The sequence below is a fragment of the Daphnia pulicaria genome, chromosome 1 (assembly GCF_021234035.1).
Source record: "Daphnia pulicaria isolate SC F1-1A chromosome 1, SC_F0-13Bv2, whole genome shotgun sequence".
Classification (NCBI taxonomy): domain Eukaryota; kingdom Metazoa; phylum Arthropoda; class Branchiopoda; order Diplostraca; family Daphniidae; genus Daphnia; species Daphnia pulicaria.
The window spans coordinates 5,226,932-5,246,435 of NC_060913.1; the positions used below are offsets into that span (position 1 = coordinate 5,226,932).

Sequence of the window (19,504 nt, forward strand, 5' to 3'; positions counted from 1 at the left end):
TTTGTTGAATGGTTCAAAATGACACTCTTTAATAAGATTTGTGATAGCTAGCGTAAACTATATACCCGTCTGAACCCACTGAAGTATTCCTCCATTCCAGATTCCAGTGAAGCTAGAATTTTGATTTTTCTTACGTCAAGATTTTCGCTAAAAAGAGGTGAATCGCTATTGAAATTATCGTCGAAATTAAATTGTAACTGGCGCCTGCCTTCGTTTAATATTTCTCCAAAATTTTGAACTTTTTGTTTTTGTTTTTGAAAGGCGAGTAAACATTACGTCCTGCCATCTACCAATAGAAAGTGAAACTATCTGTAAAAAAAAACAGCCCAACCCACAAATTAAGCAAGACACGATATTCGGAAGTGTCCGCAGTACTTGTTGGATAACCATCGTCTTGTCTGAACTAATGCCTTAAAAAGAACATATTGAATACTTAAAAGGACGAGCTCCGTTCGTCTGGAAATCAAAAGTTGCCAACACAGCAGTGGAAGAAGAAGAAAATAAAAATGAAGTCTCTCATGTTGAAATATGAAAGGAACCGGTTAACATGACCTTTCTCGAGGGGCCATGTATGGTATGACATATTGATACTTTTAAATGATAAGACACTTGTTACTGGCGCCTGGATGCCGTGATGTTTCCCGCCCGCTCTCTGCCGGCTGTGCCCGCCTACTCTCGGCGACCGTTGCCGATAGCAGCGTCTAAGATTCCCCGATGTCGCTCTGTTCTCCCTCAATTCTCTCGACATCTTTCATCCAAAAGTTTACATAAGACATGCTCCGCCTCCCAAAGGGCACAGACAGTCACAACACGATCGGGTGGGTAAAAAGTTTGTTTTGGACGCATTTTTTTATTTCTCTTTTTCTTTCTGTAAAATCACGCCGCACGATTGTGCTGAATCAGGTCGACGGCAGAAGAGACAAAAGAGACTTGAGGGGACATCATCTTTGTCACAGAAAAAAAATATTCAATTCATTATCAGCAGTTGCAGAGCCAATTTTGATTTTTATTCGTCCCAATGCGCTCAGACTATGCGAGATATGTGTAAAGACTTTGATGCGGGGTCCATCTAGTAAATCATGCAAGGCCTTCAACGGTTCGTGCTGACGGATCATTAGCGATGAAGCGCGCAGGCTAGACAATTATCCATAGCTGTAGGACGACGACGGTGAAGCGATAGAATTTAAAAAAATAGCGAGCTCCTAATTGATTTTCCTGACGAAGTTGGTTCTGATAGAGATCAATCTCGAGTGCTGGTGGGTGTGAAGGACGAGAGAAAACATCCGTGCAAGTCGACGATAGTAAAAACACGACAAGTTGAGCAGCAGCAGCAGCAGCAGTAGCTAGTAGCCGGCAGAGTTTTTGGTCATCGCATTAAGACGCGAATGTTAAACCACTTGTGAAAACCGACACCGTCTACACGAGATATAATCCACCATTTGACCGTTTTCTCTCTCTCTCTCTCTCTCTCTCGAATCCGTCCAACCCAACAACTCATTGATGAGGCTGTGTGTGTATAACTGCATCGGATGTTGAACGCACAACAAGTTAAGGGAACACGCGAGACTCTCGCATGCTGCTGGACAGTCGGGCATCAGCTCTGCCGACTGTACAGTGTTGCGTTTCAGTAAATAAAAACATGGGGAATGAATCCAGATGAAAAAGAAACTGGGCTAAGAAGAAAAAGGAAAAAAAGGAACAAAACAAAACAAAACTGTGGTGTTGGGGCGAGACGAAGGGTGGGAGGCAAAATGACGAGCCGAGCGGATGATAGGGGAGTTGGCGGAGAGGGGCAGTCTCAACTCTCAAGTTGGTTGTGTTAGGCTGTCGTTGGGTTGCAGAGAGCGGGGGCTTTCAACCAAGGAGTTGACTTTAAGACATCGGCCAGCTGCAGTCAGGGCCAGTGGATCGCGTCAAGCAGTTTCTTCCCGTCGAGGCTCCGTCGATCGTGACTATAGTTGAGCATCTCTGGGCAGAGCAGAGAAAAGCGAACCAGCACGCCGTCGACATCGATGAACTAGAGATAGTGTCGTGAGCAGTGAGCTAGAGCGCGCGCCCTTACAGCTCTAGTCCCGCTTGGGAAGAAAGAAAAGAAAACAACGTCTTATTCATTCAGCTGAACATTTCCATGCTCAACTGCTGCGTTCCGTTCGCCTGAAAGGAATAAACACATCATATCGTCCGTGAGGATGGTTATTACCGTCCTATCTACCAGGTAAACAACTCTCAAACTAAAAAATTTATTCCGCCAACTTGTCGAGCCTATAGCCTGAATTTTGATGTGTCTTGTTTTGCACTGAAAAACGGACTACGTGAGAAAACGATTTTGTTATTTTTCCCATTTGGTGTTCTGATCGTTTTTTCGATTTAGATTTAAAGTTTAATAATTAAAAAAAAGAGAAGGACTTTGGTGCGGGACGGGTCCAAAAGTGAGAACTCAAAGACCAAACGAGATAGATTCCAATTGTTTTTGTGGTTTGCGTGACACGAAAGGAGAAGGAGGAAGAAGGATGACATCGTGGCGACAAAAAGGTTCAACTTGAGGACACTGAAATTAATGCATAAATGTATCGTTGGATGGAACATACGTAGCTGGCAGAGGAGACAGCTGTTAAACAGATTACTCCTCCTTTCGTGAGCCAGCATACCTCCCTGTCAACTGCGCTCAGAATCTCAATCAACAATCGTGTTCCATTCCCGTTAGAAAACAACATTCACGGACAAGCTGATTTCGAAACAGAACAAATCATTTTTCCCCCTCCTTTTCGTCCCCACTCCCAAATGGTAAAAGATAACTGAGTTATACTTTTGATGATTGCGTTCGATTTTATTTGGAAAAAAAAAAACACGGGAGTGGGAAGATCGTGTCGTGATGATGAGTCCGAAATAAACCTCGCCAGTCAATATCATCACACCCAGGTTCTTTTTTTGTCGTGATCTAAAACTTATGGAAGAATGTCGTGAATAACTGGTCCGTCTCACCCCCCCCCCCCCTCCTCCTCCCTTTCAGTGGAACACGCCAAAAAGATGACAAGAGGTGTTGTGTGTTAAAGTTGGGTGAACATTGTAACATGCATCTATAAGGAAGCGATGGTTATCGCGATGAAAAGAATGCAACGTGTCGATCAAGTTTAAGCAACATCTCAAGGACTCGCGAGACATTTTTGTTATTATTTTACTTATTTTTTGGCAAAATATTGATGCTAATAGATCAAAAAAATAAAAAATTCCTTGGCATCTTACAGGAAAAGGAGAAAGGTTGTCAGCCAGCTTCTGTTATTCGGATTGCTGCTGGCTCTCCAACTATGGGGAACTGCTGGAGCCCGTCAGCAGCGAATTAAGCGCCAAGGTAATGAAATTTCTTTGAGCTAATTTATATTTCTTTTTTTACTGCTATCAATTTCCTAATCTCTTGACTATCACGGTTCCTTTTGACTACTTTTATCTATCCACATTTCATTTCGTTGCGCTCGGCTTATTGTTGTAAAATGAAAAGAACGGCTCTCTCGTATTACTCCTGTCTAGTTTCCATTAAGAAGTTGAGATACTTTTTTTGGTCCACGATCTTACATCTGCACTTTAGCCCACCGAGCGTATGTTTGCTTGACAATCTCATCGGCTAGAGATTTATGAGCATACACAGCACTTTGACTTGCTGCTGGCGCTACATCCGCGCTGTGTGTGTGTGTGTTTGTGCGCGTGTATTTCTTATTTGGGTTAGGCAGGCAGACCAATAAGTCTGGCGATCTCATTAATTCAAATATTCAAGAGACGAGAGAGCCATTTTTTTTTTAAAGATATTTTTCTTCCACTCGTATTATTTTTTTGTTTTTTGACCTGCGAACTTTGAAAAGGGTGAATGCCGGTCCCATAAACAAAATTAATCCAATTTTCTAGATTTATCCAAAAAAGGAAACGGTGTTATAAAATAAAAATCTAATTTTGCTTATTCCGACTTTTATAACTTATCCTACAACACGAAAAAATGAACTAACAATGGTGCTGGTGGTTCTAATCTAGAGAGTGGTGAAAGTGAATTTGAAGAGGATGAAGACTTGACTGACGTCGATGGACTTGGCAATGCTGAATACGACGAACTCGACTCTGACGGTTTGTTGTTCTAATCATTTCTCTTCTATCTATTTGCTGATTTTCTTTTGGCGATGATGAGTTTTCATCCCGTGGGATAATTTTGTTAAATAATCCCAAATGAAACAACGGAGGAAAAATGACAAAAAATAGAATCTGGATCACTTCTTTCCTTCCGTCGCTGTATGATGGAATGTATACTCGGAGACGGAGGAGGAACATGTGGCTGGCGACCTTTGTTATCTCGGTTTTTCTCCGTATCCCTCTATCCGGCCAGAGACTGCTCCCATAAAACAAAAACTAAAAAGAATAATAATAATATGGGAGATACAAAAATAAAACAAAACTCAAAATGTATACCCAGATATCGTCTGAATCGAACGGTTGGTATATGTCCGGGCTCACTCATCGCCATGACCCACTTTGATGATCATAATGTCGTTTTTTTCATCTCTTCGTATAAACATTTGAATGTTTTCTCGCTGTTTTGGTTTTTTCGATGGAAATCGCCCGACTTGTTTTTTTGGTTTTCTAACAGTGACCCGTTTTTTCTCGCTATACTTTGACAGACTTATCATCGCCCAATCGAGGTGACGTGGCCGTTTTCACCCGTCCAGGTAGTAGCTGATTTAAATATTTCATTTGATCCGTGTGTGTGTGTGGACTGTGTCAATAAATGTGTCGACCCTTTTCTAATCTTTATTAGCTCCGGGAGCCGGAGAAGTGGATTTTAACGGACCTTGCTCCGACTACCGACCAGGAGAGGATGATTTACAAGCTTTCGATTTTATCCGTCAGTTCCGGTTAGATGTCCTCGAGACCAAATACCCTGGTGTAACCAAAGTACGCGGTTCCAGCCGCTTGCAAACCGCCTATCGTCTGGAGACGGAAGCCGATTTGGTGGTTCCCACTAGGTCGTATTACAAATGCACTCGCCCCCTTTCATTTTTATTCAACAATAATCAACTTTTTCTATTTGCTGTCATTCCACAGGAACATTTTCCCTCAAGGCCTTCCGCAACAGTTTTCCTTCATTTGCACTTTCCGGACAAGGAAGCCACCCAAGACGGCCTGGAACATAATTCGAATTAGCGATTTGCGGCAACGCCCTCAGTTCCAGGTGACCCTGAACCCGCGCAAGAACACCATCGAGTTCGGCATCAACGATTTCAGTGGAAAGCTGCAGACGCTCGTTTTCCGCAAAGCTCAAGTATCTACAGAATTCTGATCTCTTGGAACTTGTTGGGTGTCATTTAACATTCCGTCGTTGGTGAATCAGGTCTTTGATAAAGAATGGCACAAAGTTCACTTTGGAGTCCATCGCGAACGTGTTGTACTCTATGTCGATTGCGAGTTCAGCGAAGAGTTGCCGCTCGATGTCCGAGGACCGATCGATGTCAACGGCGAGATCGCCATTTCCAAAGTGGCTGGAACTAAGCGCACCGTTCCGGTATCAACTTAACTTGTCAAATTTCAATGGCGGACGACAAAAAAAAAAAGGATTAATTTTATTTTTTTACTGTTCCGTCTTAGATTGAACTTCAATGGATGGTGATGAGTTGCGATCCCGCTCGCCCAGAGCGTGAAACTTGCGAGGAATTGCCGGTAATGAGATTTATGCTGGAATTAATTTGGTGCGTGACGTGTGCAATTAACCACGGTTCAATAATTATGCTTGTTTAATAGCCACCACCTCCACCCAGGGAGCAAGTTCAACCGGTTTGCGAGCAAACCTGTCCACCAGGTGTGCCAGGACGGAATGGAACTGATGTACTTGCAAGTCAATGCATTATACAATCTGTATGGATTTGAATGCCTTTTAACTTGATTTAGGGCCCACCGGGACCACGCGGCTTATCAGGAGAGCGAGGAATACAAGGGCTACCGGGACCCCAGGGTATTCGTGGAGAACCTGGAACCAAAGGAGACATGGTAATAATCCATTAAGTCAACTACTTCAATCAAAATTAAATCTAAAACAGACACTTGTTTTATTGGACATGAAAGGGAATGCGAGGTGTTCCAGGAGAAATCGGAAAGGAAGGTACGCCTGGTAATCCTGGTATCGCTGGACCGAGAGGAGAGTCTGGAATTCCCGGCTCTCGAGGAGACACTGTGAGTTATTCAAATACAACATTTGATCTCCGTTTTTAAGAATAGCTAAACAACAATGTTACAATAGGGACCGCCCGGTCAAGTTGGACCTAAAGGCGATAGAGGAGATTCCGGTCCGACTGGGCAAATGGGATCAACTGGTCCGCGTGGACCTCCCGGGCCTCCTGGAGATATTACTAAAGTAACTGGACCTCAAGGAATGCAAGGAGCGCCGGGAGAAAGAGGTTTTGTTGGACCTCCAGGACCGGAAGGTGCTCAAGGGCAGCGTGGATTCACCGGCGAAATGGGTCCGCCAGGAACAGCAGGCAAGGACGGTACATCGGGTGAACGAGGACCTAAAGGCGATCGTGGTGACAGAGGAACTGCTGGTGTAAGAGGACCTCCAGGAGCTCCTGGTACTCCTGGACCCCCTGGCCCAGCTTCTTCTGGAACGGGTGGACAAACTGTACCCGGGCCCCCGGGACCTGCTGGTAACCCTGGAGAACCTGGTATGCCGGGACCGCCGGGCGAGAGGGGTAATCGAGGTGAACGAGGAGACTTGGGAGAACGCGGAATCGCTGGAGAAAAGGGCGACCGTGGACCGGCAGGATTACCCGGTAATGACGGTACTCGTGGAGAGACTGGACCTGCAGGAAAACCAGGTTTGCCCGGCAGCAAAGGTGATCCAGGTGTGCCTGGTGCTCTCGGATTACAAGGACCTCCAGGTTCAGCAGGAGCTCCGGTAAGTCAAACTTAATCACAATTTTAGTTGGAATAACTCAGTATATTGGGTTACTTTGTTAGTGTCACTGATAATTAACTTGCTATTAATTATGTAAGGGACCAATGGGATTGACTGGACCGACCGGAGAAATTGGCAGACGTGGCGAACCAGGCAATACTGGTCCTGCTGGACCTGCAGGACCTCCTGGTACTCCGGGTGAAGTTGGACCTCAAGGATTGCCAGGAGGTCCTGGCAGCCGTGGTGAGACTGGCCCGCGAGGAGAAAGAGGCGAAATTGGTCCATCTGGACCGACCGGAAGCCCTGGCTTAACTGGAATGAAGGGTCACGAAGGAAAGCAGGGAACCGACGGAGAGCCAGTTCGTATCCACTCAACATTTTGCTACACTATAACTCGCAAACATCAACACATTTTTGTTTTTTCTTTCTTTTTTTTCCAGGGCCAAAGAGGAGAGAAAGGCGAAAGTGGACCCCGAGGACCTGATGGGCCTCGCGTAAGAATAAATTTTCTATTTATTGATGATCGTAAAATAATCTCTTGTACGATTGATGGAACAGGGTTTTGATGGCAAACCTGGTGTTCAAGGTTTGATCGGTCGTCCTGGACCTAAAGGAGATCGAGGAGAAAACGGTCTTCCCGGAGTGGAAGGAATTCGCGGACCTCCAGGCCCGAACGGAGTTCCTGGCCCGATCGGACCTCCTGGAGTCGCTGGCTTACCTGGTTTCGTTGGCAAACCTGGCCCACCAGGTTTGTTGTTTAAAATTGATTAGATTAACATTTGTTTCAAATTTAATTTTTAATTTTTCAATGTTAATTTCTCCCAATCCAGGTCCACCGGGTCCTCCTGGTCCCCCTGGCGATGCCGGTGTCATTCCTGCCAATTTGATGAGAAACGACGGTGCTGGTGCTACCGGAGCTACTGGTCAACCTGGTCTTCCAGGAACACCTGGATTGGTAAGATGATGGAAAGCTATGTGAGGTGAATAATGTGTAACCGTATTGTCATAATCATCAGCCCGGAGAAAGAGGAGCGGACGGTGATCGTGGACCGGAAGGCGCCACTGGATTGCCCGGAACGCCTGGAGCTGAAGGTCCCAACGGCAGACAAGGACCCGTAGGACCCCGCGGATTCGCTGGATTGCCTGGTCTCCCCGGACCAGCAGTAATTATTTTGCATCAGCGTCAAAACTAATGATTATACCCATTGCGAATTCATTTAATGTTTTTCTTAATATCCGACAGGGAAAAACGTACTCCGAGTCTGATTTGAGAGACATTTGCGCTTCTGTTCTACGTGGTAAGTTTTCTAGTTTCACTCAAATAATTACAGGTTACCTTCACAAAATTCATTTAATGAAAACGGTCGGCGGTATTACTGCTCGAATTCGAGTCGTTCACGATTCAAAGTGGCAAATTAATTTGATTAATTTTGACGACTAAAAAAAAATCTTCTAATCATCGAACGCCTATTCTCAGATCAACTGACTGAGTTGACAGCCAGATTAGTTGGTCCTCCTGGCTTACCCGGTCGCGGCAGACCGGGACGCCCTGGACAACCTGGTTTACAAGGAGCTACAGGTTTGAAGAGGAAATTTCAATCTCCTGCACGCGAATATGCGCTGGTGCAGCATGTTTTGTTTTGATTCCCGTTTTCCCCCCTCTTTGAACAGAGCGCTGACCAAACGATATGCCACATGAGAATATTGCTCAACCGAAACGCTGTTTTTGTTGTGTTTATTTGGCTTGTGCATGATATTTTGCATTGTTTTGCTTGTTTGTGCCCGCGATCACAGATCACATGGAAGAATTAGTAAGTGGACTTCAAGGTCCACCCGGTATTCCCGGTCGTGGAAGACCTGGACGGCCTGGCCCGCCTGGAAGAATCGGCCATACAGGTACTCGCGTTAGAATTGGCTTATTGGAATGCCTGGCTTGCATGTCGAGTTTGTATTATCCTTTGCTTACCCGCTTTGAAATGTCTGGGCTTCCTTGGAAATTTCAAGTTTTGATGATCAACTTCTTTTAAAATACGAAATGTTTCTGTTACACCAGGCGAGACAGGAAAGGTCGGTCAACCTGGAGATCGTGGCTTGACTGGCTTGCCAGGCATTCCAGGACCACCAGGACCTGAGGGACCTAAGGGAGACGTTGGATCTAAGGGCGAACGTGGACCAGGTGGTATCGGTATGGAAGGACCGATGGGACCAGCTGGTATTCAAGGACCACCTGGACCTCCAGGAGTTGGTGTTGCTGGTCGAGCTGGCGAGCGTGGTGACTCTGGAAAACCAGGTAATTTAACTTTAATTTTCTTTGAATCAAATAAGTACATTTAGTAAAAATTTGAATTGAATAGGACCAAGAGGAATGGTTGGTGTTGCTGGTCCACCTGGAGCTGCTGGATTCTGTGCCGGATGTGCTCCTCAACAATACCGACCTGCCGGTAACGACAAGGGTCCCGGGAAATAAGTCGTTGCCTCCCCTAGCCGTTAGGCAATTTCGACGCTAATGGATGCAGACATACATACAGACAAAATAATAATAAAAAAAAAGACATTTCCTCCCCCCCCCCCTTCCCCTCTCCCCTCTCAAAAAAAAAATAAATTGAAAATCGGGGAATTAATGACACTTTATTCGGTAAAATACAATGTCAAGAAAACGACTGTTGGTGGGTATACGAGCAGACATAAAGAAGTCGATGTACCACTGGTAGATTTATTAAGCTCCTTATCACTGCCTGAAATTTTTATTTCCTCTTCTCCTTTTTGACGTGTAGGCCTGGTAGACACTTTGTGTTCTTTTTTTTTTTTTTTCAAAAGAAAAATATAACCAATTTTGTTATAACATTTATAGGCATTTTTTCTTACTGAATAGAGATTTATTTGCTTGTTGGCCATCCTCCATAACTTCCCTTTCATCTTCAAATAAAATTGTCCTTCCTTTTTCTAACTACATCTGTGTGAACAATGATTGTTTTGTTTTCATTCATACCACCACACGCTGCTGGACTGGAAACTTTTCTATTGGGGTTCAAAAATTGGCTGAGCTTTGTATCAACTGTTTCCTTCATTCAACATTTTAAGTGTAAATATCAGTTGAAATGATTTCATTTGGCTGCAATACAACAATTCATGCTGCCGTAAGACCCCAAGTAGCTTCGAAAAAAAGAATCCCGCATTTCAATACGGGAAGGAAATGAGGTAATTTTTCTAACGGATAATTTATCTATCCTTGGCCATTTCGTCTTATTTTGATAAAAAAAAAAACAATTTTAACTGTATTTTTCGCTTGTTTATTAAAAAACATCATTAAGAGGTGGAGACAGTTGAACTCGGATTTTACAAGACACACACCTGGAAGTTTAAATTAAAAGAATAGTGTGTAAGACTTCAACTCTGTAAGTGTAACCAATTTTAATCGTTGAATTAAAAAAAAAATGGATTTTAACTTCAAGGAGTTTGATGTGTTAATTTAAAAAAAAAAAGATGCCGCCACGCCACCATCTCCGCTAGTCGTTACGCAGAGTTGTAGAATAATATTCTTATTAATTTTTTATTATTATCCAATCAACTTAATTGCAAATGTGTTAATAACGTTAACGTAGTACCGTCTATATTTTTTTGAATTTTGAACATTTAAATTCATCTCTGAAATAGACCGTTAGGTGACGTTCCACGTTGTAACGACGATTTAGGTATTCTGCACATGTTTGGCTTTGGCCATGTTTGACCTCTTTCTCGGGTTTTCAGACGAGAATTTGCTGAGATCCACGGCTAATTACGGTTTTTTTTCAGTTGAAGTGGTTGAAGGTAAATTGAACTGATTTTTTTGCACTTTGCTTGGATGGCGGCAAGTTTTAATGAACCATTCATCTGTAGTAGGATTGAAAACTTCTTCAGAAAATTTTTCCTCGTGTTGTCGTTAGTTCGTTACTTCACTCAACAGTCAACACAATGAGGCAAGCATTCCATCCAGGGCCAATAAGAAGATCTGTAGGCCTGCCTGGATGTTACAGGCCATTGGATGTCTATGGCCCTAGATTTGATGGATCAGCTAATCATGCAATATGCAATGCTAGAACGGGATACTGTGCACCCACAAGTCTTTCCAATGAAATGAGGTAGGCCAAAATATCTAAAACTTTTTTGTTCATTCATGGGGCTATTTAGAAGTGGAAAAGACTTAATTTTTAAATTACTTCTTTGTGAATTTATTGTTGTCTAGATCGTCTAATCTGTTTTACAGACTTCATGTTAGTGGTCTCCATTTTGATACAACAGAGGTAATTCCCAGGAAATATTGCATTTTTCTGCATTAATAATTATGTCTCATTAACAGGAGGGTTTAAGACATATCTTTAGCAACTATGGAAATCCTATGTCTGTGTCAATGATCAGGAGTAGGAATCAACAACTCACTGCCTTTGTGGAATTTGAATCCCAATAGTAAATATCTGTAGATGTATGATGTTTGTAACCTTTATTCATGAAATTTGGGTTTCACAGTGAAGCGGATAATGCAATTATGGGACTGCATTTAAAACCTCCTCTGAATTGGGAGGTGAATTACACTCGCTTAAATGATGAAGTTCCGAATCACTGTCAGCGTTTCCCATCTCCTACAATGACATCGGGAAGACAGCCCCTTATGTATTCGGAAATGGGGTTGCAATCCTCAAACTCCAGGCAATCTCCTCGTTTTATCGAAATGAGAGGAACCGATTCTTCTATGGGTATGTTTAAAAGTATTTATTCATTAGGGTCTGTCGGTCATACTAATCGTTCCATTGTTTAAATCAGCAGTTATCCGCCCTATTAGGAATAACTCAATGACTCCAGAATTCCCGACCTGTTCTGTATGCAGTATAGAAGCATTGCTCGTGTGCACGATTTGCAAGACCCGGTACTGCTCACCAAGATGCCAGAGAAGTGATTGGCCTTCTCATCAATCAATTTGCAAACCAATACCGTACATTACATTTCATATGAAATCATATTTATTAGTTTAGTTCTTGCTGGGGAGGAAAAGACCTTAACTTATCTTTAAACAAGTGATGGGGGATAAAATTTGACTTTTTAAGAAACTTTTGTAAGTTGGAAGACAAATATTTATACATTTCTTTCTTTTTTTTTGTACAGGGACCTAGTTACGGAACTGCCAGATGCGTTTTATATGAATGGGATTGGCTCTACAACTCTCCGAAGTTATCCGAACATGCAAAACGGAAGAACGTCAGTTGCCATGCAGCAGTCTCATGACACATCCGCCGAAGAATTCGTAAGTCAGCATCAAAATAACGATACAATTGAAGATTCCTGCCCCTATACGTACTTAATTAAGGGTACACTCTCTCAAAACCAAAAGGAAGGATCAAATCAATTGTTGTCCGTGACGGTACATCGCAATCTTGAAAATGGGTCTTCAACGAAAATGTGCCAGCCAGAAGTGAGAAGCGTCCAGTCGGTTTCAAATACCATTAATCCCACTCCACAAGGAAGCTCTTTGCGTAGCCCCGAATGGAAAACTAACTCTTCACAATGCAAGTTGGAAATCAGTGGTGCCACATCGTCTGTTAGTAATGGAGCACCTCTTCAAAACAGCCCATCAAACGAGCGTCAGCGTGAAATTCACTGGGGATTGCCAGCCGTATCTAAGCCTCGCAATTTGCCTTTGACAATTTATTGTCCGGAGACACCTGATTCACCACCTTCTCACATGGCATCACAAACCCAATCTACTGATGCAATCAAGCTCTACGCTGCGAAATTTTCTTCCAAGCAGTTGGAAAAACCACTAGACAAGCGTAACAAAGTGGTTGTTTGCTCAGCCAAATCACCGGACGAGCTTTGGGTCCAGTACCCCTGTTATGTAGAAGAGTTGGAAGAGGTGATGAGGAACGTTACGGTGTCTTCTCCTGATTCTGACCCCGTAATTAATCCAGTGGAAGGACGGCCATGTGTCGCTGTTTTCCCTGAAGATAGCAGTTGGTACCGAGCTCAAATATTGAAAGTACTGCCAGGCAAGATTAAGATCCGCTACGTCGATTTTGGAAATACCATATCAATGCCCAACACTCCTGAATCCCTTAGGAAGATGGAACATCACATTAGCGAACCTCCATTTTATGCCACCAAGGTCAAATTGGCTGATGTTCTTCCATTGAACGGGACCAGTTGGGAACCAGACGTTAGACTCAAGTTCAAAGAATTGGTGGAAAACAAACCCTTCTTGATGGAAGTGGTCCAGATGGATGCCGGGGTCATGTGTGTTCGCCTAAAGGATCAAAATGGATTGAATTTGAGCACACGTTTGCTGCAGGAAGATCTCGTAAGAAAAGCGACAGTGGAAATTTCAGATGAATTGGATCGAATTCCTTCGGTGGTCGAAACTCCTCCCAAATCAACTGCTCAACAACTCAGTGTTCAAAAGTCTCCGATTTGTTCTCAAATTCCAAATGAGAACGTTGCCACCGAAATTAATAATGTTTTTCAAATTACTTCAAGATTGAATGGCTTTCGTTTCAAAAAATTGATTTGTGCAAGTGCCCCATCTTGTGAAGTGAAAAGCGAGATAGTGTCTTCAGTGGTGCCATCCGTCAAATCCAAAGATGAGGTAGTTCCAGAAAAATCAAGCGATCTTCTGCAGCAACCGAGCAGTGATGTTTTTCCAACGAATAAAAGTGAAACTACTACTTCTGATGCTGTCTCTGGACCCAACAAGGACGAAGGAACTTCAAATGCCAACACAGTTAGTGAAATTTTCTACAGTGATGGCCCATTCTTGGATTTACCTACAAGCAGAAGTTTCCAAGCCCTGATCATTAAAGTTGAAGATCCTAAGCGTATATATCTGCGTGTCACTAGCGAAGAGATATCAACAAAACTGGCCCAATTAGAGGTATGTCCTTTTACATTTTTCTCTATGCTGGCTAAGGCTTAACTGTCTCATTATATCCTCATGTATAGGATGCTATGGTAGCTTACGCAAATGATTTGGGAGGTAGTCATTGTCCCAAGAAAAATGAAGTCTGCATTGTACGGTTCCCTAATGGCCAGTGGTACAGAGCCTTTTGCGCTGGTTTGGATTCCGATGGCAATCGCTACATATTCCAACAAGTTGATTACGGCGAGAAGCACACCGTTGACGCTAGCGATATCCGCTGCATTTCGAAATCTCTAGTTAACTTTCTGCCGTTTTTGGCCCATCTTGTCATTCTTAAAGGAACGGAATCAATGGATGAAATTGAACCTAAGCTCGTTAATCGACTCAAGAAGCTTCTGCATGAAAACACTGTTCATGATGTTGTCGTCGTTAGTTGTGACGAAAGGTCTTACATAGTCCAGATCCCTTTGATCAATCAAACACTGTCTTTTGAAGGTTTAATTTAATTTGGAATGCTCAAAAATGTAAGAGAATTGTTGACGCACTCGTCTTCGCATGATAATTCAATTTCGACTTTTGTTTTCAAACGGCTTTGTTTTCATATTGCTTGATGTGGAAATTTTTTTTCAATTTCTCAATGTTCTTGAACAAGTTTATTGTTTGGTATGTTCTGATATTGTGAACTACCAAAAAGAAATTTTTGTTTTCTGGTCTGTTTGTCTAAATTTGCAATTTTGTTGCGATAAATCTGATATGGGGAAATCGGAACTTTTTCTTTTTGTCAATCAAGAAATACAGATGATTTTGTTAACTAGTCTGTAAACAAGTATCACAATTAAGTTTTTTTAAATGTATTCCCGATAGTACCTGAATCTGCGAGTAGCTCCCCCTCCCGTTCTTGTTGAACTTGTCTTAACTCAGGAGCTTCTTTTATGGAGTGAGCATATTTTTAAGTTATTTGTATTTATTGGTATTTATTTGGTTGGAATTTTGATCAAGCTACGAAGGAGTGAATTCAAACAATAGTAGGCAAGGCGGCCGCATTCAAACGGAAGGTGGTCGAATGGACTTCATTGTTGTCAAAGAACCAAGTCTTCCTCTAGTAGCCATCCGAAAAAGTTGCTGAAATGGTTACCATCCCCGTCATGAATTGTTCCTTCAAGAAGGTATATTTGCACTTCATCGTCTTCATCGAGTTGTATAGTTGCCTGAATCGCCAAAGCATTATACGGTGTGCAATGAGATTCTCCGATTGCTGTCCATGTCACGGCCATAGTCTGGTTCTGTAGTTGAATTTTTGTGTCTTTGTCGGAACACAGACCAGTGTAAGCGAAGAAATATTTTCCCGGTGTAGTATATCGGTGTAGTATTCCAGACGAAGTATCCATGGCATTGCCAATATTAATCTTGACATCGTCAAATGGAAGGGCTGTACCGGTAGTGCTGTAAAACCCTGTTCTCTGGGCGTAAAAATAAACAGGGGTAGTCTTGACATTTACATATCCGATCAATTTCTGGAGACCTGGGTATCGTTGATAAAAAATCAATTCGGTTTAATTGCCACTGTCATTTTCATACTGTTTCTGCCAGTATGTTATAAATTCAACTAAATGCAACATTTTTTAATAGCACCTGCATCGCTTGGTTTAGTAAAATCGCAGTAGACGTTTTCGACTTTACTGTTGTCTATGACGGAGTATATTCCGCTTTTTACAAAGCCAATGTCCTTGAGATGTGAGATCTCCACATGAAGTGGGCATTTTATTAATCGAACTGGGGCTCTTGATGGCTGAAAAAAATTCATTTTGTTATTATGCTATTGAAATTGTACCACAATTATCTTTTCAGTAATGTTAATCTCATTTTAGATAAATTTTAATACCGTTCACATCGTTACTCAATGCCAACACTTTTTGGTTTGTTATGTATAGAGCTTGTCTTTCGGCTTTGTTATCCAATTGGTTATTCATTGCTGTAAATAGTTTTTCGAAATTGATTTCCGGTTACATAAATTTCGGAATTGATAATAGGAAAAATTCAGCATTATTTCTTTAAACCTTTTAAATCGCTAGTAAAACCAGCAATGGTTACTTCTAATTGTTGTATTCTTAATAAAATGGCGAAGTCAAGTATAGCATTTTTCGTGTTCGGAGTAACATCATCGTTACCGCCTAAATGAGCTTCCGTTCTGTCATTTGTTTGCATAATGGGTTGATTGACGAAGGTAGAAGTGTAAGGAATGTAATAGGAGTGATAGTCATAATTACTGAAGGGTAACTGGCCATAGACAACACACAGCCAAACCCAGATGACGAAAATGAACTATATGTGTTTATAATAAATAAAGAAAAAAGCAACTAGGATATAGTTAAACGATAAATAGTTTCAATTGAATTCAATCTTACCGATATTTTTGTCATTCTTTTAGTTTTTCTTTGAACTTCAAACTGGATTGCCCGCGACTGGTCCAAACGTCTTGTTAAAACTGAAAATCGAAAAAAATAAATCTGCCTTTTATATATACCTTTCGTCATTTGGCCTTCGCTACGTTCTTGCCTCGTGACGACGGTTTCTTGACCGCGAACGAACGCCCGAAACAAGTTATTAAAATATCGCATCCATTTACATATAGTCTGACTGGAGTTTGCTACAATATTTGAAAAGTTAATTTGCTTTCAAGTTTCCTTATGAAATTCGATCCTTGAGAAAAAATTTCAATCTTATAAATCAATAATATTAATATTAGCAAAAAGTATAGCTACAAAAATAAAATGAAGACAAAGTTAATTAAATATAGCTAAAAGAGGTTGCTCAGTTCAGTTATTCGCATTCGAGATCGAATGAAGATTATTTCATGTATTCTTCAAAGATCACAGTCGTGCGATTACAAAATGCTTAGTTTAATATTACCACAATCACTTATTGCGTTTTTCCCTTGGAGATTTAGATGGTTGTAAAATGTTTTTCTACTTTCTTCAGACTACAACTACAAACAGTGTAGCTTCCTTGGCAAGCGTTAACAACAAAATTTTTAAAATAATTTCCGTGCAACAGGTTGATCTATAGCCTCTGGGTGTGACAAACATGTTTTGGATTCACGATTATTTGCCAGCACAAGACAGGACTCACAGCTAAACAGTGTCTTACAAGCCAATGGCGTCAAAAAAATTAACTTCAAATTTAGATTCAAACACTAAAAAAAAAGAAAAAGGCCGCTGGATCTTCAGCCTTCGAGATGTTTTGGGTTTCACTTGTAATGATGATTGATGAATGATGATTTATTTTTAAAAAAAGTTTAAACTCGAATAATCATTCTGCTGCTTCACCACCAGTAGTTCGCAGTTCGCTAAGTAGCTTTCAAATCAAGATTTTCCCGATTTTCCTTGAACTCGACTTCAGATAAGTAAAATAAAACAATATTTGTTTAAAATATATTTCCTCAAAGCTCAAAACATTGTTTATTTGCAAATCCCCCCCCTCCCTAAAAAAAAGGGGGAATTTCATGCAATATTAGTCTTCGGCTTAAATTCAAATACTTCCGATCTATTTTGCAAGTTCCAGCATAGACCACCTATAGTAGGCTCGCCCGCCTTCTTTATGCTATTCTACCCAAGATAGTGTAGAGATTACACTGTAAATCCGAGCTAGCAGTTAAGTAGTTCATAAAACGAACTTTCAAAGTGCAGCCAATCAAGACAGGGCTACAATTTTCAAAAAAGAACAAGCCAGAGAAGTGAGGCAAGTGCACAACTGCACAAGTGACAGTTCAAAGAAAAAGTCAAAATGAAAAGGCATAGTAGACAAGTGTTTTAACTTATCGCAAGATGCCACTGAGATAAATTTGTTGATTTAGCCATGGCGAACAAATTTCAAATTATGTTGGCTTCTGTTTTCAAGTTTCTTTATTTTTATGGACAAAAATCTACCCAAAAATTATATGTAAGTAATTAATCTGTAACTGTGTTAGTTTATAACCGCCATAGTTTATGACTTAAACCGTCAAGGTATTACGTTAATAGATCGTCTGGATCATGGACATTCCAAGTGTTTACATCGAGTACTTCCTATTAATCACAACTTTATAGCCAAAAAACTCCAGTTTAAAATTTGTGGATCTAACCTACAGGTGCTACAGGTAAGCATAAAAAGAATTTTACTTCTCCTTCCTTAGCTCTTAAGCATTGATCAAATAGTGAAAATTTATGGCTACCGTTGTTGGCAGATTTGCTTCTGTCAGAAGGAGCACACAACAAACATGCAAGGGGAAGTTTTTTTGCTGTTTTAGTTAAAGATTAAACATAATTGTTCTATCATTTATTTGCATAATGGGGTGATTGGCAAAGGTAGAAGTGCGAGGAATTATGTAACAATAGTGATAATAATCAAAATTCCTTGAAGGGTAACTGACAATAGACAACACAGAGACTAAGCAACCGGATTATAGTTAACGATAGATGGTTTAATTGAATAAAATATTACCGATATTTTTGTAATTTTTCCTTGAACTTCAAACCGGATTGTCCAACCAGTCTTGTAAAAACTGCAAATCGAAAAAAAAAATCCCTGCGTTTATATATACCTTAAGGTCTTTGCTCCCTTGTTGACAGCGAAAGAAACGCCCCAAACAAGTTATTTTAATTTCACTTCCCTTTCTTGTTTCTTCTCAGTCTTGGAATTCTCTTTTTTTACAATATGAGAGAATTAAATTTATTTTCCATTTCCTTATCAAATTCGATCCCTGAGAATATTTGTCAATCTTATAAATCAATGATATATTAATATTAGCAAAGTATTTTAATCTCCATTTGCCGTAACTAACTAACAATGGACTACTAGACAGGACTTTTTCAAAAGCTCTAACAGTTTACAGTGGTTAGCCATCCATAAAAGGGAATGGCATTGAAAATTAACTAGAAATCAGGATACAGAAAAAAAAGAACCACAGAAAAAAAAATAAAAATAGTTTATCAATGTTTTTTTCTCAAACCCGCTCAAACTAACACGACAGGATTCGCTCAAAAGTCCGAACAAGCCTTAATAGGAACTGGCGTTAAAAAAAATCAATCTCTGGTTTCTTCAACATTTGGTTAAACCGATTCTCTATTGAGAAATCAGAATCGAAAGCGCCAAGTTAGTCTAGTTTGGAAGTGGCTGGGAAGAGTCATTGGTTGCAGAATGTAGCTATGAACAAGCTAAAAACTAAAATGGTATTATGCGGTCAAAACGGGCGAACATAAACTCTGTGAGTGGATTGCCCTCACGCTAGCATAAAAATATAACAAAACAGTTTCTTTTTAAATAACTATTCCTTGCTCTCTTCTTTCATCCTGTTTGGTTATATTTTCAAGATGGTAGGACGGGAATCGAAAGTAACGAAAATCTTTGTGGTGACCAGGAGGATGCTCTGGTTGAACGGGGACTTGGAAAGCTTTTGTGAGGATCATGATTATAACCAGGAATACTACTACTACTAATTGCTCTCTAGCAAAACTTGCCTCGCACTCTTCTCCGCTCTTCTCTCTTCTTTGTAATTTTCCTGCAAAGTCAATCAAGGTATAGTGTCTCCCCAGGCCGTCTTGTTTGGAATTTACAAAAGGTAGTCTATAATAATGAAAAATATAATAGCTTTCTTTCATTGTATTCATAGTAACAATTTCAAATAATTATGAAAAGGGAATATGTAAAATAAATTAGATTTT

The 19,504-nt window shown here is 41.0% G+C and overlaps 2 protein-coding genes and 1 pseudogene across 5 annotated transcripts; 2 read left to right on the forward strand and 1 right to left on the reverse strand.

The window, feature by feature from the left end:
• Positions 1-1,817: 1,817 nt before the first annotated feature.
• Positions 1,818-10,066, forward strand: LOC124342918 (collagen alpha-1(XXII) chain-like). 2 transcript variants are annotated; one of them, XM_046796123.1, is made up of 21 exons: positions 1,818-2,215; positions 3,246-3,349; positions 4,021-4,110; positions 4,659-4,706; positions 4,796-5,003; positions 5,083-5,299; positions 5,369-5,539; positions 5,623-5,694; positions 5,776-5,859; positions 5,923-6,021; positions 6,097-6,204; positions 6,272-6,925; positions 7,024-7,284; positions 7,366-7,419; positions 7,484-7,673; positions 7,756-7,880; positions 7,942-8,088; positions 8,169-8,223; positions 8,720-8,821; positions 8,979-9,215; positions 9,280-10,066. In XM_046796123.1, the coding sequence occupies exons 1-21, from the start codon at positions 2,190-2,192 to the stop codon at positions 9,390-9,392; spliced, it is 3,165 nt and encodes a 1,054-aa protein (XP_046652079.1). In that variant the 5' UTR covers positions 1,818-2,189; the 3' UTR covers positions 9,393-10,066. The 2 variants fall into 2 exon arrangements, with proteins under 2 accessions (XP_046652079.1, XP_046652078.1); XM_046796122.1 differs by lacking the exon at positions 8,720-8,821 and adding an exon at positions 8,403-8,504 and having other exon boundaries at positions 1,821-2,215.
• A 492-nt stretch (positions 10,067-10,558) lies between these two features.
• Positions 10,559-14,619, forward strand: LOC124342936. 3 transcript variants are annotated; one of them, XM_046796127.1, is made up of 9 exons: positions 10,559-10,732; positions 10,802-11,043; positions 11,148-11,205; positions 11,262-11,368; positions 11,429-11,655; positions 11,723-11,891; positions 12,062-12,200; positions 12,264-13,820; positions 13,889-14,619. In XM_046796127.1, the coding sequence occupies exons 2-9, from the start codon at positions 10,877-10,879 to the stop codon at positions 14,309-14,311; spliced, it is 2,847 nt and encodes a 948-aa protein (XP_046652083.1). In that variant the 5' UTR covers positions 10,559-10,732; positions 10,802-10,876; the 3' UTR covers positions 14,312-14,619. The 3 variants fall into 3 exon arrangements, with proteins under 3 accessions (XP_046652083.1, XP_046652080.1, XP_046652082.1); XM_046796124.1 differs by having other exon boundaries at positions 12,062-13,820; XM_046796126.1 differs by having other exon boundaries at positions 10,560-10,732; positions 11,726-11,891; positions 12,062-13,820.
• On the reverse strand, positions 14,440-17,105 carry LOC124343499 (annotated as a pseudogene).
• Between the last annotated feature and the right edge of the window lie 2,399 nt (positions 17,106-19,504).

Excerpts from the sequence above, each read along its gene's own strand:
- LOC124342918 (XM_046796123.1), top strand. The coding sequence starts at position 2,190 with ATGGTTATTACCGTCCTATCTACCAG. Across the intron at positions 4,111-4,658 it reads CGACGAACTCGACTCTGACG|ACTTATCATCGCCCAATCGA; the intron begins GTTTGTTGTTCT and ends ATACTTTGACAG. Across the intron at positions 5,540-5,622 it reads GAACTAAGCGCACCGTTCCG|ATTGAACTTCAATGGATGGT; the intron begins GTATCAACTTAA and ends GTTCCGTCTTAG.
- LOC124342936 (XM_046796124.1), top strand. The coding sequence starts at position 10,877 with ATGAGGCAAGCATTCCATCCAGGGCCAATAAGAAGATCTGTAGGCCTG. Across the intron at positions 11,656-11,722 it reads AGGAACCGATTCTTCTATGG|CAGTTATCCGCCCTATTAGG; the intron begins GTATGTTTAAAA and ends TGTTTAAATCAG. Across the intron at positions 13,821-13,888 it reads CAAAACTGGCCCAATTAGAG|GATGCTATGGTAGCTTACGC; the intron begins GTATGTCCTTTT and ends CCTCATGTATAG.